This window comes from Cylas formicarius, unplaced genomic scaffold, assembly GCF_029955315.1.
Source record: "Cylas formicarius isolate icCylForm1 unplaced genomic scaffold, icCylForm1.1 PGA_scaffold_12__32_contigs__length_19106922, whole genome shotgun sequence".
Lineage (NCBI taxonomy): Eukaryota > Metazoa > Arthropoda > Insecta > Coleoptera > Brentidae > Cylas > Cylas formicarius.
In genome coordinates this window covers 15,235,340-15,258,962 of record NW_026844225.1, presented here as the reverse complement: position 1 = coordinate 15,258,962, position 23,623 = coordinate 15,235,340, and the positions used below count along the sequence as shown (strand labels likewise).

General features: G+C 33.3%; 5 protein-coding genes across 8 annotated transcripts in view; 4 read left to right on the top strand and 1 right to left on the bottom strand.

Moving 5' to 3' along the window:
- LOC132708819 (lachesin) overlaps nucleotides 1-4,431 on the top strand; it is a 98,051-nt gene extending 93,620 nt beyond the window's left edge. For both annotated transcript variants that reach the window (XM_060681418.1, XM_060681417.1), the window contains exons 7-8: nucleotides 2,541-2,711; nucleotides 3,507-4,431. In XM_060681418.1, the coding sequence (XP_060537401.1) occupies nucleotides 2,541-2,711; nucleotides 3,507-3,772 (437 nt within the window). In that variant the 3' untranslated portion in view covers nucleotides 3,773-4,431. The remainder of the gene's footprint in view (nucleotides 1-2,540; nucleotides 2,712-3,506) is intronic.
- A 440-nt stretch (nucleotides 4,432-4,871) lies between these two features.
- LOC132695738 (PDZ domain-containing protein 2-like) lies at nucleotides 4,872-10,662 on the top strand. 2 transcript variants are annotated; one of them, XM_060660191.1, is made up of 5 exons: nucleotides 4,872-5,031; nucleotides 5,956-6,099; nucleotides 6,943-8,110; nucleotides 8,482-9,119; nucleotides 9,183-10,662. In XM_060660191.1, the coding sequence occupies exons 2-5, from the start codon at nucleotides 5,961-5,963 to the stop codon at nucleotides 9,329-9,331; spliced, it is 2,094 nt and encodes a 697-aa protein (XP_060516174.1). In that variant the 5' UTR covers nucleotides 4,872-5,031; nucleotides 5,956-5,960; the 3' UTR covers nucleotides 9,332-10,662. The 2 variants fall into 2 exon arrangements, with proteins under 2 accessions (XP_060516174.1, XP_060516175.1); XM_060660192.1 differs by lacking the exon at nucleotides 4,872-5,031 and adding an exon at nucleotides 5,619-5,744.
- A 1,241-nt stretch (nucleotides 10,663-11,903) lies between these two features.
- On the top strand, nucleotides 11,904-19,878 carry LOC132695653 (tyrosine-protein phosphatase non-receptor type 13-like). Of its 2 annotated transcripts, XM_060660042.1 has the most exons (6): nucleotides 11,904-12,037; nucleotides 12,451-12,483; nucleotides 14,257-14,680; nucleotides 15,925-16,306; nucleotides 19,084-19,318; nucleotides 19,373-19,878. In XM_060660042.1, exons 1-6 carry the CDS (start codon nucleotides 11,998-12,000, stop codon nucleotides 19,519-19,521), a joined length of 1,263 nt encoding a protein of 420 aa, XP_060516025.1. In that variant the 5' UTR covers nucleotides 11,904-11,997; the 3' UTR covers nucleotides 19,522-19,878. The 2 variants fall into 2 exon arrangements, with proteins under 2 accessions (XP_060516025.1, XP_060516026.1); XM_060660043.1 differs by lacking the exon at nucleotides 12,451-12,483 and having other exon boundaries at nucleotides 11,914-12,037.
- Nucleotides 19,879-20,237: 359 nt separating this feature from the next.
- LOC132708637 (adapter molecule Crk) lies at nucleotides 20,238-22,325 on the top strand. Its single transcript, XM_060681086.1, has 6 exons — nucleotides 20,238-20,630; nucleotides 20,696-20,818; nucleotides 21,251-21,455; nucleotides 21,510-21,638; nucleotides 21,697-21,792; nucleotides 21,854-22,325. Exons 1-6 carry the CDS (start codon nucleotides 20,596-20,598, stop codon nucleotides 22,055-22,057), a joined length of 792 nt encoding a protein of 263 aa, XP_060537069.1. The 5' UTR covers nucleotides 20,238-20,595; the 3' UTR covers nucleotides 22,058-22,325.
- A 32-nt stretch (nucleotides 22,326-22,357) lies between these two features.
- On the bottom strand, nucleotides 22,358-23,559 carry LOC132708638 (uncharacterized). Its single transcript, XM_060681087.1, has 4 exons — nucleotides 23,205-23,559; nucleotides 22,970-23,157; nucleotides 22,660-22,710; nucleotides 22,358-22,602 (listed from the first exon to the last, which is right to left on the bottom strand). The coding sequence occupies exons 1-4, from the start codon at nucleotides 23,389-23,391 to the stop codon at nucleotides 22,519-22,521; spliced, it is 510 nt and encodes a 169-aa protein (XP_060537070.1). The 5' UTR covers nucleotides 23,392-23,559; the 3' UTR covers nucleotides 22,358-22,518.
- Between the last annotated feature and the right edge of the window lie 64 nt (nucleotides 23,560-23,623).

The window sequence follows — 23,623 nt, the reverse complement described above, 5'->3', positions numbered from 1 at the left end:
ATTTTTTAGTTCCTCACATGATCTAAATTCATTGGATATAGGTGTGTGAGTGTACTCAATCTGACCTTTCTTCCATTTGACAGTAGAAGTAAGCCTGCGGAAATCATACGTCTTCTTTTAAATTCCAGGGTTTCATCATCTGATGGGTCCCATTCAGGTTCAGTAGTTGATGAATTATAGGACTGTTGAAGGACAGCTGTATCATTCGGTGTATGTAACTCGAAAGTTCCGACTATATCAGTTGGTTCCCCAAATCTTGTAGATTTATATTATCGTTCATATCTTCTTAGTCAGTCAAAGTATCCACGTCGGGTGGAATATAGACCCCGTCAATATGTTCTGCAAATATTTTTTCACGTTATTTTTTGCATAAATTTACAAGGAATGGAATGTTACAATACATAAGAATACGTAAATCCAAATAATACTTACGACATTCATTGTTATTGTCCTCATCCATCGCGATCTCCTCCATAGCCGCCTCTAATTCTTTTTGAGTCAAATACCTTGGAAATGCCATATTTTAGGAACTGTAACGTTCACTGCACAAGGCACAAACTAATACTAAAAAACACGCTAATTGTTGGATGTTTATTCACATGCGCTGACTTGTCTAGACTTGCAATAACAAAGTTTTGTTTCACAGATAAAACCATTGGTATGGCAGGCAATTGCAATACAAATCCAAAATATTTTTTTTTACTATTTTGGATTTACTTGAAAATGTGATACAAATTTATGTACCGCTTTTGTGAACTTTTAAAGTCATATATTTAGTAGTGATAATAACAAAATTTCTAAATGGATGTGCAAAAATATTTCCTGGATGTGACAAAAAAAATCATAAAATAGGTGTTGCATTAACGCACCACTGGGGCAAAATGGGTTAAGAAGGAACTGGCTATACCATTTACTCATCCGGTAGCGATGCGCAAAATGCTGGTTGCTTTACCCATCGGCCAGACAGCCTGATTCAAAATTCACTATTAAGATTTCAGAGACATATTTTTCACTATGCAGTGTTAAAGTTTTAAGATTTATGGTTCCGTTTCCGTTTTATTGTTAATGAAATTAAACACACGTTTTTACATATGCGCACTTTGAAATAATACAAAAATGAATGACTTGACTTGAAATAAATCCTTCTTCTTCTTTTTTCAATATGATTTCCCATATGGGAAATATCCTAGAAAAGGGTCTCCAGATGAAGATATCCAGCATTATTTCCAAAATTTCGGTGGTCTTTCTCTGGTTCTTCTTCCGACTGGTATATTGTTCCTTGCCATTTTTGGTAATCTGTAGTCGTTCATTCTGTTAACGTATTAATTCCATAATTTTCTCCTTGTTTTAACCCATTTGCCAAATCTTTAATTACACTTTGTTCTCTAAGGTTTTCCTTTCTCGCTCTGTTATTTCCACTGTGCACGTCATATAGGTTAGGTTAGGCATAGGTTAATATAGGTCTAACTACGCTTTTATATATCCTTGCTTTGCTTTCAGTGTTTAGATATCTGTTCCTTCATATAATAGGTTATCAAATTTGAAATCAAAAATCAGAAATTATCCACGAAATTTGTGGTTTGATCAAGATTTCTGTGACGAAAGACTCTGCAAATGTGGACTTGGACTTGGTACATGATTTTTGATTTCAAATTTAATGATTTTAACTTGACACTTTATGGCTTGTCTCAGGGTTCTCTCCCTGACTGAAGCAACTAATTGTCTAAGTCTAAACAAGCCATCCGAAAACGTAATGGACTAGTTTCGTAGTCATGAAAACGTTTCATTTTGTGGGGTAACTTTTGCTTTTGGCTTTTGTATTTAACTTAGCTTAGCTTCCTGATGGAAAACGTGAAGTAGCCTTGGTAGATTGTCCTCTTAATCGGCGATATTTTTTTTTATTCTGTATCCCAATATTTTACCCAGTTTTTCCATGGAAAAGAAAAAAACTGAATAAAACCAAAGTAAAATGAAAGTTTAAGACCAACATTTTCCAATTGGTTCGTTAAAAATTGTTATCAAAATATTTTTTTTCTCGATAGCGGTCACAGATGCGAATACATTACAACAGACTAAAAAATCCCTAACCAAATCCGACAATTCATTAAATTCATTTCGTAGAATCTAGCAGAGTATATTCTGCCTCAATATTTATACAAATATCTAAAAAACTGCAACAAGAAAAAGGAAAGATAAGGAAAAACTAAAAAAAACTTAACATAAACATCAGTTGCAGGTTGATTTTTAAATGAGATTAAAACAGACACTAATTAAAATAACGACTATTAAGAAAAAAATAAGTTTTTCCAAAAAAAGTTACTCCACGTGAAATTATTTGGGTGAAAGTTTAATTCCGACAAGTTAAATCCATCTGCATATAATTTGATAAAAATACGGACATCCGGTACACGTACTGTAAAACGGCTCCGGTTCAGCGTAAAACTACAAAACGCTTAAACATAAATCACCAAAAGCTTTATTTATATTTCAAGCGGACATATAAATTCAAGGCGAATAAAGCTTATTCTTTTACTTTATAGGAGAGATGATCATATCGAACGGCAAATATTTTATGACCGAAATCAACAACTCGTACTACAGCGTTCAGATGAAGCTAGTCATACGTCGAATCCAAAAGTCCGACTTGGGTGGGTACAAATGCATCTCGAAAAATTCGATAGGCGACGCTGAGGGTAATATACGTCTCTATGGTAAGCCAAAAATGACAATTCCAATCGGAACCGACGTCAATAAAATGAAATTGATTTCTTCTTCGCACCGGATCGTTCAAATGCAACCAAAAATAGTTTTATTTTTCTTCCCATTCGATATATCGGCATTATTAAAACCAAATCTAAACGACCAGCATTAAAATCACGAAGACTCTACGAAATAAAAGAAGCAAGCAAAAATCCGGAAAAATATTCGACCCACACAATATTTTTTTTATTTCAAATCATTTATTCGAAGTTAATTAGTTTTGTTTCGAATTGTTATCCCCGTTTTTCCATTTCCGTTCTTATATTTACGTCAATATCTTCATTTTTGAAACACTTACATTCTCTACTAATTTCCATTGTACGAAGAACTAAATAAGTAAAATAAATGACAACATTTAATATTGAGTTTATTGTTAGTTTTCATTAAATTAGTGTCGTTTCTTGATTTTAGCTGAAAACATTATTACATTGCTAGGCGGAAATTAATAACATATTGTTAAACAAGTCAATAGATAATATTTTTTTAAAAAAATCGTAAAGAAAACCAATAACAAACATAACAAAGATTAAATAAGAAATATATACATTTCCGATCAAAACGTATCAAAACCATGGGTGGACATGAGGCAGATAAAACAAGAGAAGAACAGAATTTCCTTCTCAAAAAGCGAAAAACCTGGATTGTAATGGGATTTAATTCAATTAACTTTATTCCGCCCAGTTATTTATTAGCAATTACGTACGATAATTACAAACGAATTCAAATAAAATCGTTTTTGTTTACAGAAATGGAAATCCAAGATAGGGTGGATTCTGAAGAATACGAAACGGAAATTTCGAACGAGTCGGAAAACAGTGAAAAACGTCTTTACAACGGCTTCCAGGGACCCCTGGCGGAGATCGACGACAACAAGAATTTGTTGCTGAACGTTACATGGTCCAACGGATCCGGATCCGGCACGATCGGCCTTCAAAGACTGTTCCTCGTCATGTTTTTAGTACTGCTTCACACTGTGGTGCGATTTTCGCGAGGACACGCCCCGTACTGTTAAGTGATATGTGCCAAATTTACTTGTGCTTCGCTAAACGCTGCTGAGTGTTTGTATTATAATATTTGAATAAAGAAAAAGTTGTAAAGTCTTTACGAGTACGTTATCTCGCGATGTGAAGTATAATATACGGATTTCTTTAACGAATATTGAATACTTTTCACTGTTTCCAATATATACAGGTTGCTCATTGCCTCCAAGTTCAAGTTCCCTTCCCTCAAAAAGTAGCAGATGTATACTAATTTTTAACGTCAACGCTTGCTGAGGATCTGTCGCAAAGACAGTACCAACCTAAAAATTTCGAACGGAAGAGGGAATTATTATTAAAGCGTGTTATAGAAGAAATGCTGCTTACTTATAAGAAAAGATTAAAAACTCAAAATCGATCAAAACCATTTTTCCATTTTACGCCCTGTATATAATTGAAACGGCGCTGCTTCACTTGGCGAGAAAAGTATAACCGAATAACTTATATACGTAGCAAAATAACGAAATAAATGTTTAAAATTCGTCGCTATGGTAGTTGCCGTATGTCGATTGTTTTCATTACGTTGACAAAATTAGTGGTTATAAGTTTTGTTATTTATCATTGAACGGCAAATAAATTTTATTTTCAAGACAAATTGTTTGTATATATACACATTCGCATATGAATAAATTAATCGCTGAATTAAGGACTTTATAATTTGCCCCATACTCTCTACCATTTGCTATGCGTATTTTATATCAAAGAAAATCGCACCTAGCTAATGTGTTCCGAATTTTAATAAGGTCCCGTGAGTTTATCATACAAAGGACATCAGACGCCAGGAAATATTACCGAACTTTAAATTGGATTGTCACTCTGGAAACACACGTTCAGGTTCGAAACTTTTGACAGCGCATTATAATAAATATTTAATTTCTTGAAAAATATTTTCGATTTTATCAAGCGTGACGAATGCGCCGGAATAAATTCTCTGCATCCGAAAACGACCGACTTCTATGTTTATCTTTTCTACTACGTGAATAAATACAAACTCGTAATCACAATACCAATTCGAAAACTATCAGTTATCTAAAACCATCAAATTAATACATAATTTACTGATCGTTAAGTTTCCATCACAAAAACTCGAAAATAATCATAACAAAGAGAGGCAGACCTGGACAACGCTGTTTTTTGCCGCAAAAAAACTGAATACATTAACCGGACGATGCTGAAGTGAGTTTTCACCGATTAAATTGTTATAGAGAGTGCGGCGTAGAAGTCATTTTGACAGGTGAGTAACTAATTGACTTAAATGGTAGTCGGCTCGGACTAAATTAAGTATGCGCTGATTATCTTCCCACTAGAATACGCGAACGATATGGGAAATAACAAATAAAAAAGTAATTTATTTATTAGCCGGCTCGTTATCAATTATTGAGGTAAAAAAATGCGGTAGGTGTGAATTAAATTGGCCGAGTGGGCGCCGACTGTAATTGTAGCATTTACACGGGTTTCTTATTTATTAGTATTAAATAAATATTTTCGCTTAACCTACCAGATGAAACCTCTCGAGCCCCCACCGACTTTATTATAGATATTTGCAAAAAAGTAACATCAAGACGAACCGAAAAGGTGTAAAACAATAGATTAAACGTAAACATAATCGTTTTGGACAATTACGGTCGACAAAAATGCATTTAAACCCACAACAATGATCGCACCGAGTGGCCGTTTGTAAAATTTAAATGGCAAAAGCGTACAACGTGCGTATAAAATAGTTTGGCGAAATATCTTTTATTATTATAATTAATATTCCGATACTTTTCATGTGGGCTGTACAGGTGGGTAGCGGGAAGCGGGATTATTTTGCTGTATAACAAACAACCGCGACAAACTTGCCGAAGACTTTTGATAGTTAACAATTAATGTGCAGTGGTTATGGTTCTTTGGTAGAGTCGAACTGTATCGAAAATGATTACAGACTCTGTGATTAAGTGAACAATGGTAAATTTAATTTTCGCGTGGGTGACTGATTCGTTCGTTTATTATTTTAAAGCAATATCGGGTCAAATCAGCCTTCGGCCAAGAATATTTTCTTTAAATATGACAGTTAAACATTTAATAAAGAATTGTTTAGCGGTTTGATTTAAATATATGTACATATCGTCAACTTTGCGAATTGCCAAATTTACAATGGGTTGTTTTTTTATTTAAGAAACCATGAAGCGACTTTTCAAAAGGCGCAGCTCTGATCCGAATCCTCAGCTAGAGAGCCTATCGACTCTTTCAGAAAATGATGGTACTCAGACAACTAAAACCCGCGTTCCCAGCACCGAGAGTGTTGGACCTTCCAAACCGAGTGAGTAAACATAACATTTCCAATTTTTCTCATTAATATTTAATTAATAAATTCGCATCATTCAGATTAAAAATTAATTATAATTATAATTCAAAATAAATGTTAACATAACGTACATAATAATATTATACATATGTTAATGAGCAGTACTAAAGCAATATTTATTACTTACTTATACAGTCACAGTTGAGTTCCTGTTAATCACAATCGAGATAAAGTCACGATGGCGATATTTTAGACTAAAACAATTTTTCAAATAACGCTAACAAACACCTTATGAGTTTGTAATCTGTCTGTAATGATCAAAAATTCCCTTAGCTCTACTTTGAATTTTTTATCATCTACAGTATTTTGTAAGTTTTCTGGGTAAGTAGTTGAAAACATTGGGGGTCAGAAGCATAAATGATCCTTGTTTGACGGTTTTTTTGCTGACTGAGACCACTACACCATCATTTTTATGTCGGGTATTCTGTTGATGTGTGATATTTTCAAGTTTTTTTCTTCTGTTAATGGATAACAGGGCGCTATTGAAGTAAAGTTGACGGGTGTCTGGTATTCTGGTTTCATTATATAAAATGTGAGTAGGGTAAAACCGATTTTTATTAAATATTAATTTGAGCAACCTACTTTTGCAAAAGATTTAAAAAATGAATATTAAATGAAAGCTTTCACGAAAAATTTTAAAATCTAGCTCATTTTGAACACTATGGTGAATGCGCAAGTTACCCGGGCTAAATATTACCATATATTTAAAATGACTTCGTTAACGACGTACAAGGAGTGAACGGCTGTTTAATTAAACAAATTTAAAATTACAATATAATTCTATGTGGTTCATTCCAGATCTTTCAACTTGGGGAAAAGCTTGGGAAAAATTAAAGCGCGGCGATTCTGCGGAATCGTTACCGGGCAATTCGAAACGTCGTCATTGCTCGCCGCTTAAGAAACAAACCAACGATTCGGCATTAGCCGATTCGAAAGGAGACATGACGTTTTCCGAAATCGACGTTAAAAAGGTGTACGACATGTACAGGAACACTAACAACGCTAATCCTACTAAGAAAACTGATAAGTCTTTCAAATCGCGTAAATCTAAATGCGTCTCCGATAATATAGAGTTAAGTCAGCAGCAGTTCTTAGATTACTTGCTTCTGATGAAACCGAATTCGGAAAATTTGGACAAGATCTTCGATGACGACAAAGTAACCGCGTCGCAGAAACTTTCCAGTTTAAGTGAGGAAAAGATCCCGCGAAGATCGCGATTGAGGTCATTTTTCTCCAAACGATCTTCAAGCAAATCAGACGACGAAGCCGATATCAGCTACAAAAGTAATCAAAAATCTTCTTCCACTGATAGTTTGACGGGGTTGCTCAACTATATTATCCCCAAACGGTTAACCAGGTCTCCGAAAGTCAAACCCAAATTTCAATGCGACGAAAGCGGTTATGGCAGCGACTCTACCAAAGCAGCCAGCATCGATTCACCGATAGGATCGATAAAATCACAAACCAGTAACACTACGGATTCAGATCTGGATAAAACGTTGGAGAACAAATTTTACAATGAAGACACGGATACAGCTGACGAGGACTGCGAAACGACTTATAATTTTAGCAAATTTTACGCTAGAAGCCCGACAAAAAATTACTCGGCCAAGAAACGACCCAGATCTCAATCCAGGGAGGACGAGGAAGCAGAGTTAAGAATGAAAAGACCGAGTGTAAGACTGAAGCGATCACCAAGCAAAGCCGAGAAGCTGAAGATGTCAATCGAAGACCTCAGCCAAACATGTTACGACAAATTTAGGAACCTCAAACTGAATAACGAATACACTTGCGAAACCACACAGAAAATAGAGACAGGCAGCGTGCTAGATAAGGAATATAAATGCGTGAGGTTAAGGATGGCTGATAATGACGTGGTTGGTATTAAAATATCCCCTAACTATGGACGAAATTCGACTTCTACCTACACGATTTCGGAAATTCTCCCCAATTCAGCAGCAATTAGGTAAGAAAAGTGATAAGGTAATACGTAAGACCTTTCTTTTGATTTTCCTTTGCCCGGGGAAGTCGGAAGTCACTGAAATTGAATTTAATTGTAAACTATTGTAATAATAATTTCATAAATATTAAATATTAAAAAACAAAAAACATAAACTTATATATACTTCGGGATACCTATAAGGCGTCACTTTCGATTAGATAGATATAAAAAACTATAACAACCATTAACAGCGACACGATGTAACTTGGCAGTAGAAAGCAATTGATAAACCTATACAACTTTTTCCTTGTGATAATTTTGCTTTTGCTAAAATGTATAAAGGAAATCTACCAGCACCAGATTCGGCATTAAAATTACGTACAATGTTGTTGCAGGAATAGTAATTTGGAAATTGGAGATGAAATCGTGAAAATAAACGGAATTAGAATGAGAGGATTGCCCTACTCCTCGGTACTAAACCACTTGGTGCCGATTCGTGGTGAAATGGAACTGGTAATCTCGCGCCTGCCCCCTCAGCCAGCCAAGCCGAAAAAGAGGAACAACTCCTTTACGTCTTTTTTGACAAGGGGCGGCACAAGAATATCGAAAAAAGACAAAAAAGAAAATCGGGCAGTCGGAAAAACCAGCTCCGAGTGCAAAATACCAAAATCGGTGGGACTTTCCGACATACTGAACGACAGAGAAACTAAGTTATCGTTCAATGAAAAACCTGACCCTATCAGGAATAATATTGGTTTAAGTACCAGTGACAATAACGCTAATCGCGTGGGGATGAGAAAATTTTCGATATCTTCGCTAGCTTCTACTCGCCCCATTGGTAAACCGATCCAGATACCAACGACGCGGGTTAAAATGGGGGACAAAACTCTGACGTTCTTGAAAGGCCCCGGCCAAAAATCCCTAGGCTTCTCTATAGTTGGAGGAAAAGACTCTCCTAGAGGTCCAATGGGGATATATGTGAAAACCATTTTTAAACAGGGACAAGCAGCTGATTCGGGAATTTTAAAAGAAGGTAAACCACCCCCTAATCTATATCGAAAAATTATCGCCGACAAAATAATTTTTCTAATTGCAGGTGACGAATTGTTATCCATTAATGACCATTCTTTCCAAGGCTTGTCGCATTTGGAAGCGGTGGCACTGTTTAAAAACATAAAATTCGGTACAGTAACTATGGAAGTAGCGAGTAGGCATCCGTTTAAACTTTTTTCTAATTCTCTATAGTTTATATTTATTACTAATGTGTATTTTCGAATATTATTTGAAATGCGTTAACCGACAGGTGCGATATTTAATTAATTAACGGAATATTGTTAATCAACACGGGATAATAAAAATTTAATAGAACAAAAACAAGAGAAAAGAAAAAATAAGTTATTTTTTTGAATTATTTCATTGAGAATCATAAATCTTATTTAGGGCGTAAATTTTCTTAAGGTTTAATATTTGAATTGTCTTTTGAGTGTTGCCTTTAATTTTGTTAGATTCTTGTTTTAGGAATTTTTAATATTCAGACTACTACAAACAGAAAGTTCCTAATACTGAATAATTTATAATTAAACCAGTGCAAATTCGATATTGGTTTTCTCAGTTGTAGAATTTTCGCGTAAAATTTCACAATTCTAAACGGCCCACCTGCTTCTTCTGACAAATTTAAATGACGATTCATATAAAAAAAATATGAAATATATTTGTACATAGTCGACCGGTTTAACTTCGATCTAACCTATTTTTAGGTTTTGGTATCAATAACGATTAACTAATTGCAAAATAATAAACGATGACAATAAAGTTCTTCTGTTGTCTGTATTTTGCAACAGAACAACCGCAAATAGTTTCAACTGGAGAATTTTATTAACACTTAATACTAGGTTCCCTAAATATTAAAATTAAAAATCGATGCATTTTTTAAACTTCTTACATATCCGAGTCCACGTCAAGGAAATAAAATAAAGTTCATGGGTCTCGAGCATGTTGACGAGAGATAACCACGCATTTCCAAGATGTGAGAGGCCTATTTACTCAAAAATACTTTGACATTCAAAAGCGTCGTACCAAAATATCTGCATATTTCAAATTCTCGCAAACGTTTCTCATTCAGCGAACGAAAATAACGAAGGTTTCAGATGGCAATTCGCGGAGCAAATACGACCTTCCAAATAACCTTTTTTAACGTTCAATGCATCCCGATTGTTAAAAAAAGTTCTAACTTCATTAAATTTAACATCCCAAGCTTTCAAAATGTACTTACTAATTATATATACAAGTTTACTTATATTCAGTATAGTACTAATATAAAGTTTTGGGCATTCTGTATGGGATTCGACACGCTTTGAAATGGTTCTCGAAAATATTTTTAGGGATTTGAAGTTAAGAGTGTACCGAATTAAAATTATTCCTGAGTGTGAAAACTTTACGGCTTTTATGTTCAAATTGTTCGTTCGTTCGTATATAATTATAAATTTTCATGTATATATAGTTTGTAAATTCGGAGTTTTTGTTTAATTTTCGCATTGCAATTTTTGTAAATTACAAACACCATAAACGTTTAATAAACCACCTAAACTAACGCCGGTCTTTATTTTGCCATTTCCTTTTCTCCGACAAAAGAATTACTGTAGTACTTTTAAAGCTGTCGCAAACTCGAGTGATGACATCAAAGATGGTTAAGTTATGCCAATCACAATTATACTAAACTTCCTGTCGACGAACAATTTTAAACAAAAACAGTTAGGAAGTATGCGTTTTAAATCAAATATACCATGGATACTCTCGTATTGCACTTTAAATAAATGGGATTACTTGTCGGACTGGATTTGTGGTATGTTTCCTTCATCGCCATATTTAGTATAATGTTGTTAAGATGAACAAATTCAAAAGCGAGGAGAAAACGCGCCATCAATTATCAACAGTCTATTACGGTCAGGCAGGTAACTTTTACAAGACATCCCATCGAGTTGCCAAGGTCTTTTACGGCACATGGGGTGGCTGAGGTTGACTATTTTTATTGCCCTTTTAACAATTCCTCTCCATCGATGTTCATAACGAAATACTTAACACCTTGAACTATGAAAAATACTCCTTAGTACGTTTTACGAAAAACATTGTAATACCAATCCTCTTGTCCCATATATGGTAGTGGGTTAGACTACACTAACTGATATACCGGGACCTAACAAATTGTTGCAAATAGCACATTCCAATTTTTTTAAATAATACTTTTGCGTAGAACAAGTAAACAATGTTAGTAGGATTAATAAAGAAAAAAAATCAGCGATGGGTAACAAATTTCAGAAAATAATGAATGCACAAAATACAATTTTCCATAAAATTTTGAAAACCAATCAAACGTCCCGTTAAATTCTCTTGACATTTCCAATCTTGAAGCGGGCTTTAAAAATGCCCTAGAAAAATATTATATTGGATGTGACATTTTATTATCTGAATTCAGTTCACACGAACAAAAGAAAATTGTTCGTCACAAAACGACGAAAAATTAAAAATATTAGAAAAAAAGTTTTGAGCACAAAACTATGAGTGAGAAGCTAGCTAACACTCACACCAAAAAGAAAAGAATTAAATGGTTTTCTGGTTTTATTGACTAAAACTTTTATCCCCAATCCAAACAACTTCTATTGCATCGTCGTTTGCCTTTTTCCCTATATTTGTGTTAAAATGAAAGGTCGAAAGCTGTGCTAGGGGGGATTCTAATTTATGACCCAGGCAAGCACTTATCGACCAGGCTCTGTATAACGCCTGCGGGATACCGTTAGCAGTAGATTTTACCATTACGGATCTGAGTTACTGTTTACGCTCAGTCAGCATATCGTCGAGTCTTCCGAGTGTATTTCAACAAATAGGTCCCAGTCTGCAGTGGTGTTTATATTTCTATGTGTTCGAAGGCCTTATTTCATGATTTTTCTGATATCGGTAAGCCAATTTTTTTCACTAATATTAGACCCATTAAGTGTCATCGTTTAGTGTCTTTCAAAAATTTAATATATACCGCCAAGCGCATTTTGGACGTTCAAATTTAATAAATACATTGAACTGTGACTAATTCAGTAAATATTTATATAAAGACTGATAAAAATCGCGTCCATTTGAACCCAAATGAAGACGGTACATATTTTGGCTCGTTAATAAATAACTGACTAATATTTATTTTGTACGACACAGAATGCGCGGGTGTACATGTTATAACCTTGTCGAAACAATTATCATTCAAAATAATCGTCTTTATTTTTATTATTGTGTGTGGTTTTCCTGTACACTATTCGTCATCGCGAAGGATTGGTATAATTTATTTAAATTCGATTCACGTAATTTTTTTTTAATTTCAGGGATGCCTGAAGAACACATCAGTCTCAAAACTGGTAAAAATCACGACTTTTATAGATAATTTTTGAGGTTTGTTCGAAATATTGCCAAAACCGTGTGCGAAGCTGTATAAATAATATAAACATTAAAATATTTTTTCTAACAATTTAATTGGTATCTAATTCTCTTGCGAACTCTTACTTCCATTTCGTTGCCAATCGTTGGCAATATCCTGACGACGCATTTCCGATAAATAAATTATATATAAATATATATAAAAATTCGCGGTTACTAAACGCTACTGTGGATATTTAATTGGTGCTATGTCCCCCATAATTGCGTATGAGTAATACGTCTTCATATTGGCTAGATTAACGCAGTAATTCACCGTTAGTAAATAATTTTCAAGCTCTTCCTTAAGTGCTACCATCAACGCATAACTTAATTTAATTTTTTCAAGCCCCAATGCAGAAAATACCGTAGCCTAACAAATTTATGTTTTTTATTTACAGTTTTATGACTACGCTAAGCTTTTATTTTGGTTATTTCGACCTCGAAAAAGGTCCCAATTAAAAATGGCCATCCGCGTGCAATATATTTGGCAATTTACATAAATTTCAATTGGAATTTGTTTGCATTTCGCATTCCATTACGATTATTACTTATCTTAAAGGCACAACCGGGTCGCGATATTTTTAACCGCACTTTTTCAATAAGATAAATGTAACATCAAATCTTCGATCGTCAATACTCAAATTGAGATTTCCTCGCTCATAAAATAAAACCCTGCAAAGTGGTGCGAAACGAGTCTCAAAATAATGATATTAATTAATTGAAGTTTAATTCTAGAAGCTGTTATTTTTGTACAGCTGAATCTGTTTTTGGGATATCGACATATAAAACTTATAATCGGGAGGTCAATATCAATGTCAATATGTCAATATTGCCAAGTGTGTGTATAATTTATTGTAAATAATCTTTTTTTTATTAAATTACGAAAAGAATATCAATATAGGGATAGAAGACCCAATTTTATTTATGGTTAAAAAAAATTACTGTTTAACGAACTGAAACTGAAAGCAAGCAGCTAAATGAATAAATTAAAATTTTAATTTCTTTTTTATTAAGAGCTTATTAATTTAAGTGATTTTGAAAATTTTGACATTTCAGTTATTTAAAAAATTGTGTATTGTTTTTATATAATATCATTATGAATGTTAGTTTAAATTTAAGCTCTAGTGTTTCTTCCCTTTCAAAATAAACGTTAGGCCATTGAATGATCTTTAGTAAATTGTTTTTTTTTAACATTACTAGATTATTTGCACTTTCCCGTTCTCTCTGCAAATATAGTCTTATAACAATTATCAGGGTACGCATGATTTTTCAAATTAATATAAAAAAAATTAGTGTCGTTACAATTATGTTATTATTACAATTTGCTGGCTTTGTAATATGCTGTTAACTTAATTTTAAACTATGTATTTTCTAATTTGCATTGAATAAAGAACGATCTATCTATTAATTCGTCTATCTATCTATTCAATAGAATATTACAGTACCGATATCTTGAAAATAATGTGTTCTTCGACGTGAATAATTTAAAATAAAAAAAATGGAACAGATTGCGTTTTGGCCCATTCATTGCAATCCACCCTGTATCGTGGCAACGGCCTATAAGCTCGAGCGGTTGTGGTTCTACATGAAACAAAATCGTGTGAAACAGGAAACACTGCGAGATAATTCCGCGTAATTAAAGAATGAGACGGGTGGATTTCGCATCGAAAGAATCGGTCGTACGGAAGATTCTCTACGTAAATTATTCTTTGCAGATTTAAATGGCAGCATATCGCAGAAATGGAAAAAATTACGCCAGTGCTGTTCGTCGCTGCGAGGCGTCACTTTTCATAATTCCGAACCGTCAAAAAGTGCTTTGCTCGAACAATCTAGTCCGCATATCCTAGTCAGCACACCCCATACCACTTCGTCTCTTCGCATCCCTAGTAGTACCAAAAAAAATAGCGTCCAGGAAGTTTTACGAGCGAAATTTAGCCAAATACACGTAGGGTTAAGAAGAAGACGTGCCTTATCCGTCCAGGAATTTTTCCAACCTCCTGGAAACGGTCCGGAACAACCAAAGACTGCCTTTTACGTACCCTCGCCTACATCTACAACGCCGCCACGGAAATCACCTTCTTTTCAATCCGCATCAGAAAGAAAACCCAGGCCTAGGCAAAGGGCGTCCTTAAATTTAAGGTAAAATTTTACTCGTATAAGACTCCATAATTTGATATGTACAAAAAATAACTTGCTTAAAATTACTGAACTGATGCGATAAAGTCGAATTTCCAGACAATTTTAGAAACAGTTTTTCAAAAATTGAAATTTCAGTATTTTATTTTACAGTTTTTTCCCAAAAAGAGCTATTTGACGAATGTAAATAGTTCAAAAGGAAGTATCAACATCGAAATCGCCCTGTATATGTATTTGCGTTTTAAAATCATTGGCTCAACTAGGTCTAATTGCGTAGTACAAAAAATGCAAAATTATTAGCGTTAAAAACGAGCAGTCGCACAGGTCGCCATTTTCTAAGTATTTAAACGTTATTAGGTACGCTAATTTTCACTAATTGCGACGTGTACCGTGGCAACATAAAAATGATTTAATGTACGCCTATATCGATAGTTTTACTACTCTCGCTTGAGGATGACCGACTATTCTGGCTGAATATGAACATTTTAATTAGGGTGTTTTAAATACGGATAGTTCGCCGCCTAACATATAAGTATTCCTTTATCTAATAGCCCGTTAAATACAAATATGGGGGTTTTAAACCCAATGGCAACCGCTATATTGTTTCTCGGCTATGTCGTTTTATATATTCCCACTATATGCCCAGCATCGTGACAATCGGTTCCGTTTACGTTCTTTGTATTTTAAATTCTACAGAAATTCCTCTACCATCATTGCACGTGATTGAAGATCGTCCGATTGTAACATTTTCAAAGAAAACGCGTAAATTTCGCTTTTTTCTTGTTTCGTATATTTTCTAACGCGTTTGATTAAGCTTTAATCACAGGTTATTAAAAACAATTTGGACAATCAATATCTGAATATAAAAATTATCCAGTTCTATTTGGTATAGAACAATCAGTTGTCGATTATTAATAAACCATCACTAATTCAAAATAATAAGATTTTATACTAGCAAAAAGGCGACTCCGTAATGAGATCGAATTATTTAAAGTTTAACATAAAGCTGCATAATTATTTTTATTTGAATGGGCGTTAATTGTGAGTTTAACATAAAGCTGCATAATTATTTTTATTTGAATGGGCGTTAATTGTGATTTTGGATCATGTGGTATTTAGTTGTCCAGATAGTGACATAAAATATTATTACTTGGTCGATTTCTTACATTCAACCCCACTTGAAGCCAAACAAATAAACGTTTCGTTTTGGGAGTCATTGAGTAAATTAATAAATGCAAATTTTACAGCTTGGCAAGCAACGAATATGCCAGTCATTATTATTACGAACCGCCTCCCGACTATGACGAAGATAATAATCTTCAGCGGCACAGGAGATGGTCCGTGGCTATTAATAATCTACCGGAGCAGTCACCGAGAACTAAGTTAAGCCACTTAGAAAACGTGAGCATAAAAATACCGAAAACAAAGCTCAACAACACCAAACATCACCTAGACCGGGCAAGGTCACAGTCGCCCAACTGGAACAAAAAACATGCTGAATCCATTAGGGCGGAAAATAACGCCGGGTTTAATTCCCAAGTAACCGACTCCAAAAGCTATTACGAATTATCGGGTGTCAGACAAAAACCGGAAGTGAAACCGGACGGTAAACTCGAACGTGAGCAACAGGTAAGCAATGTTTATTTCTCCGTGGAAAATACAGAACACTGATTGTTAAGCCGTTGTTTTGTTGTACTGAATGTGACACTATTGGAAACAAGTTTGCAACGACCTACATATAGCCTATACGAAGTCAACTGGAATATCGCAAAATCACCCCTTAACCAGAATTAATAATATCGAAATAGTTGCATAAAAATTATTGCCAGAATTAAGTGCGTATTTATCAGCCAAGAATAAGTCTGATATTTTATACAAGCTTGTGTCATAACGTGCTTCGTTTTCGAGATACTGGGCGTCAACGTTTAGATAAACAATCCTTTATTAGTTACACAAAAATCTGTTTTTTCTGACTTAACAACACCTTAAGATCGTGCAATCAAACATAAAACTTTCTTGATCTTTCCGTTTTTTTTGTGTATATATGTTCCTGGACTTTCTGAAGTAATATGTGTTTTATTAATTGCTCAAAACCCATAAAAAAAATTTTTGTAAGTAAATTTTCGGAAGTACTTGTGATTATTATTAGTTGATTTGGTACAGATGCATAAAGTAAAATGCCGAATTTCAATTTTTGTTTAAACGAAGCTAGTCACAAAATATTAGGAACATAGCATAATTTTACTAATAAATATCAATTAAATCGCCTTCTAGGGCGCCGCTAAAAAGAAAAATTTTATTTTCATTGCACAAAATGATGACAAATAAACGTTTTTTTTGTAAAAACTTTGACTTCCTGAATAAACATTCTTAGACATTATAAGACCTATTTTTGGCTGATAATGCCTTCAAAATCGTTGTATCGCATTTTCAAAGACCCAGTGCATAGGTTAACAGGGTGTTCCTTAATGATATCTCCATACTGAACGGTACAATTGTTAAGCTTATTTAAAGAAAAAGAAATGATTTAACGTCTTAACTTTTGAGATACTGTCCAACTGACACACAATCACAGGACAATATACAATAAAAATATTATTTTATTATTATATTATAAGAAAAAGATTCGCCTGAAAAAATTTATTTCCTTTCTTCAAAAATATGAGATAAAAATTGCGGGCGGACTCCAAAAATCAGAAAAATATTTAGAGTCCAGATAATATTTAAAATAATCTTTCCTGAAGGAAGATGTTCCTCAAAAGTTAAGACGTTTAGGAAATACGTTTTTATGAGGTTTTTTTAAAACACTAAAACATTATTAACAAGCACCTTCTTTCGTTCAACCTTTCAACATCTTTTACAAAGAATCTAGAATAGGAAACAATAATTAAAATTGTTGGAAACCATACTTTGTCAATCTAAAAATAATTATTTATTTCCCATAATTTATTTACATACTCTCTCTCTCTCTCTCTCTCTCTCTCTCTCTCTTTTATAATCCTAATTATACTTAATTTTTAGTTTCAATTCTCCAAATTAATATAAATATTAAATAGAAGTTCTCGGCTGATAATAAACGCTAAAATAATTTCACTGTAGCAACTTATTCTAACGTAAGAAAATGACACAATTTATTTTTAATTTTTCTCCGAGATTATAAAACTCGGATTTTTTAAACAAAACGTAACTGTCCTCAATACAACCCTTGACTAGTGATAAACACAGTCACACAGTAATTGAAGCCATAATGTTAGAAAGTGAAGTGAAACCTACGACTTAACGTAAACCAATGGTAAAATTCTCATTTCAACTCAACTAACCCCAATTCAAATTTTATGGTTACGTACCCGATTTATTTAAGATTAGAGTAAGAAATGATTTTCCGTACTGTTCTGGTATAAAATTAAACATATGTAGCCGAAGTACTTGGTATACCGGGGATATTTCCATTTTAAGGCCATATGCTTATTGTCTCACAGCATCATAAAATTCTATTTCAAACCCAGTTTAGCATGATTTTAGGTTGATTCAAGTTTCAAGGCACAAACTGAACTTCAATCTCGATCAGTAAGCTACAGGAGGTCAAAATTTATTTATTTTTCTCTAATAATTAAAATATCTCGATCACTTTTAAAGCTATCAATTTGAAATTTGGTGTGGTTAATACTTGTTAGAAGATGGCCTTTTTGAAATATTTTAAAGACTTTTAAAATCTACAGGGTGGTATGTTATGGGGGTAAAGTAGGGGGTAGGTTCATTATACCTTAACTTAAATTTTATTATTGGGCAAAATTTAAGCGAAACACAGGCAAAATAACATATTTGAGGACTGACATGCCTATTTACCTCAAAATTTAAAGGCAAAAAACCATCTAAATTTAAGAAACCACCCGGTGTGGTAACTGGTAACTACGAAAGTTTAGGGGAAATAAAGAAGCCTAAAAATCCTTCTAGAAAGTATTACCCACACCAAATTTCAAATTGAAAAAGATATTTTAATTTATAGAAAAAAGTAACTAAACTTTGATCCCCTGGAGTTCCGCAACTGATCGAGATCGAAGTCATGTTTATATAGACTTGTTTGAATTTGTGGTTTAAAGCCTGAATCGTCCTGTAGATATCCGGTACAAGGGATGTTTTTTTAAGCGTGTGGGTGTAACGTGATACTTTCAAACCGACGGAAACATTAATGTCTGTAAATAAATCACAGTAAAATTTAAACATTTATATACCGAGAAGGAAACCTTATTAACCAAATTGAAAACAAATATTCATTTAATTATAATTTACTCTTCTGATTTTTTTTCGCTGAGTAATGGTTTGTTTTTATTTTAAAAAATATACTTTTTTTGACAAATCGTTTGGAAATATTTGATTGGCAATTTAAAAAAAACCCTGAATTGTAGGACTCGATCGAAGAATTAGAAGAAATAGAAGAAGAAGAAAGCAAATTTTGTACATTGCCGCGGGGAGGCAATACGTTCACGATACGGCAAGTCATGTTCCAGAAGGGTGCGGAATTCAAACCGCTAGGGTTCAGTATTGTCGGAGGTAGGGATTCACCGAAGGGTAGTATTGGAATATACGTCAAAACCATATTTCCCAACGGGCAGGCGGCGGAAAATGGCAGCTTGAAAGAAGGCAATAACACATACTGTGCTATAGAAACAATTTCTGATGTTTTGTGAATTTTAGGTGATGAAATTTTGGCAGTAAACAGCAAACCCCTTCATGGAGCATCTCATAAAGAAGCTATAAATGTATTCAAACAAATCCGATCAGGCTCCGTATTACTTCACATAGGGAGAAGAATTCTTAAAAAGCAGCGCGAAAGACTAAATTAATAATGTAGGATTACGTTTTTTTTTTTTTTTTTGTAAATCTTAACTCTCTATACCAAAGACATTTTTACCAATTTAATAAGAAGTTTCAATATTAATTTAATTAGCGTTTAATTTGACTTTACATGTGTTACTTGCGTATATCACCCATAAAGAAACAATAGTAATATTTAAAAACTATATACATTGTACGAATTTGATTACTAACAGATGATACCGGTAAAAAAATCCACCCGTTATTTATAATAACTCAATATTATTTCAAAGTTAAAATTGGTGGATATTATTAATATAATCAGTTATTCTAGTATAATGTGATACAAATTATTTTATATGTTTTTTAATAAATTATACATAATTTCTACGCATTTTTATTTTGCACAACAGAATCAATTCCAAATAAAAATTAAAAAAAATAAAAATAATAAATAAATAAAAGACAAACTAAATGCATTACGCGCAAGTAAATTGCTGATTGTCTAATGAGACAAAGATTAGAACGCAGAAAAAAGGAAAAGATTAGCGAAATAAATATCCGCCGCTATTTATTAATAATTAAGGCGATTTCAAGTCTGAATTAAATGGAAATTACCTGTTATCAGGAAATTAAAAATATTTTATTTTCAAAGCGTTCAGGTAAGGCTGAATGCGTCCCTGCAGAGGTTTTGAGCAGACAACTGCAAATCGACGTTTCCATCGCTTCTATACTCATAGATGGCATATGGCACTAATTGCTAGTGACATAGTAAGTCCAACGCCATTGTTAAGATATTTGATAAATATTTACCACAAAATTGATAACAAAAAGCCAAAATATCTGGCGCATATATAATTTTTAAGTTTAGTGTAGTTTATTCCTGAGTAAGATGTGATATTAAAATATTTTGTTCCCTTTACAAAACTAAAACGATTAAACTAGGAACAAGGTTAGAGAGAACTAGGAATAAGAACTAATTAAAAACAATTACTTCTAATAAGAACACTTAAGTATTAATATCTGCGGTAAGTGTAATGTGTTGAAAAAAGGTGGTAGTGCATTTAGGATGAAGTATTTTTTGTAAATAAATCTACCCCAAAATGGCTAGTTTCTTTGATCACGAAGATGAAAGCAGGTAAGACTAGAGTTAAAATGTATTTATGTCCTATTATTTAAAAGTTTTCTCTGGTCTTTTTAAAGCTGGTACTTTGGTGCCATAAGTCGACAAGAAGCGCAAGAAGTTTTAATGGCAGAAAAGGAAGGGGGTGTTTTTCTTGTTCGCGACAGCGCCAGTTGTGTTGGAGATTATGTTTTGTGTGTCAAGTAAGCGCCTGTCTCAATATTTTCTTACTCTAATTAAGTCCGAATAATAAAATCAACATAAAAATTGTTATCACATTGGGGATATCATAAAAAAATATATCATTAATGCCACTTTTGCTGTCTTGAGATAATTTGTAATATCAGATAATAAGAATTTTTAATAAAATATTTGTTGTGATGCAAATAAGCAAATATTTGCGTATCCTAAAATAAATATAATTTATGGCTGGTTCTGCTTCATTTGGATTATCATCCAATAAATATTAAAATTATGAACTGTTGCTTAATATGGAATATTATAATTGAATTGAATGCTTGGCTGAATCCAATTAAAGTAATCTTGACAATAAAATATTATTTATTGTATTGAAATTAAGGAAGAAAGCAAAGAATATCACAACAGGTTCTACATTCAAAAATTCGATTTTACAGGGAAGACAGCAAAGTCAGTCATTATATTATCAATAAAATGCAACAGAATGATCAAACCAGATATCGCATTGGTGATCAGTTTTTTAAGAATCTACCAGATTTGTTGTCTTTCTACAAACTGCACTACCTGGATACCACACATTTAATTAGACCGGCAAGTAAAAAAATTGAAAGAGTTATAGCCAAATTTGATTTTGAAAGCAAGGTTTGTTACCACCTATATAGAAATTAATGATTATAATTCTCTCGCACATTTTAGGAGAAAGATGATTTAAGTTTTAAGAAAGGGGATATTTTAACAATCATATTTAAAGAAGAAGAACAGTGGTGGCGAGCTAAAGATAAAAATGGCAAAGAAGGATCAATACCTGTTCCCTATGTCCAAAGGGTAACTTTTTTATATTGTTTTTATTCTTGAAAATCTAATGTTTGGTTAAAATAACCAGATTGATGAAAGCCAGTCTCCAATAGAGCCCTCAAGACCTGGATCTGGGGGAGCACTAGGCGCAACCCCCGAAGCAACAAAAAGGAACCAAATGCAGGTTGGTAGTATTATAATGGGGAGAAAAAACATAATAAGGTTCATTGATATTAATTTTTCAGCGCAAACTTCCAGCAAAAGCGAGGGTGAAACAAGTAAGGGTACCAAATGCCTATGATGATACAGCTTTAAAATTAGAAATAGGAGATATAATTATTGTAACAAAGACTAACATAAATGGCCAATGGGAAGGAGAATTAAACGGAAAGATCGGATATTTTCCTTTCACTCATGTAGAATTTTTAGATGAAGAAAACGAAAGTTAGTTGTCATTTTCTTTTTAAAAAAATTTAAAACGATGTTATTGTATATGCCTAAAAATTAAAAAACTCCACTACTCACATATGTGTAAAAAATTGTATGTTCGCGGATTTAATGTGAATATGTGTTTTTTATTAATTACATATCATGTTTTAACTCTTTTTTTAAACATGTTTGTTAATTTAATACATACATAATAGAAGGTATACATATTTACTGCTTTATAAATATTTATATAATTAAATAATAATTTTATTGTGTATTATGTCGTCATATTGGGGGTTTTATTTATTACCATAACAACATTTTAAAATTCACGAAAATGTATTTAATTTAGTATAAAAATATAAAATAAATCCAAATACAATTCCTAAATTACTATTAATATAATAAATATCATTTGCTCCAGTCAAAAGTGCAGGACGGATAGATAACTGATGTATACTGGCACCTAGATGGAAAATAATTAGGGCCACAGCAGCTCAATGTTCGGTGACTGAAATTCCTTGAATATGTTATACTGCGAATGCACAACCAACCAACAATATATCTAAAATAAAATTGTTACAATAGGTTCACAGTTCCAAAAGTCAATTAATTGTCTTACATTATATGACATCCAGCACCATATTACCAATGTGTAAAAGACAGTCTCTATCTAAAATAGTTGACAAATTAAAACCTAGATCTTTGAAAAAAACATCCACAGGCTACTGTAATACTATTTACAAATCTTCTGGATTGACGTCTGACACTCAACTGAAGAGGTTAAGCTTGGAAGAAGCCAGCAGGATAATTGGCGAAACGTTAGCAAGTTCGATTCATCAACACCCGACGAATCCAGGAATCCAGAACATTAGTAAATAGTAAGAACTATCATCGCAAACCTACAAATTAAAAATACCCAAAGTGCTTACATAAATATAATAGCCTCCTAATAACCACAAGCCAAATATTAGCTGAAAAAATATGGCAAATCCGAAAAGTATCATCCACGGAAGCATCAATCCTCGAATCATGATACGCAATCCAATAACTAGAAGCACAGCTGAGGCAATTAACAAACAAAAGTAAAACAGTATAAAGCCTCCCACAACTTGCATCGCTGAAAGTCAAACCTTAATTGTTGAAACACTTACAAAATGTACTTACAGTATCGTATATCTGCTTCGAATAAGGGATTATACAATTGGGTAGAATCTCCACCAGTCATATCAAAAATGACGAAAGTCATTAGTACAATACTCATGGCAACTGTGTAAAATGCTATAGCTTTGCAGCCGGTCTTCAAGTTGTCTGTCCAAATACATGGGGCCCAACAAGCATCTAACATAACCATCTCTCCAGCCTATTATAAATTATTGACGCGTGCCTACACTTTTAATTACTAAGTGATAAAAAGGTCTTTTATAAACGGCACGCCCAAATGAGCTGTTTACATCACCACAAACACAACACTAACATTTACCATTTAAACTATTCCAAAATCGACAGACGACGCTTGAAGATGGTTAACAAGTGACGTAAGGAACAAAAAGTCAAGTACGTTCCGAACTTCATGGCCGCGTTCA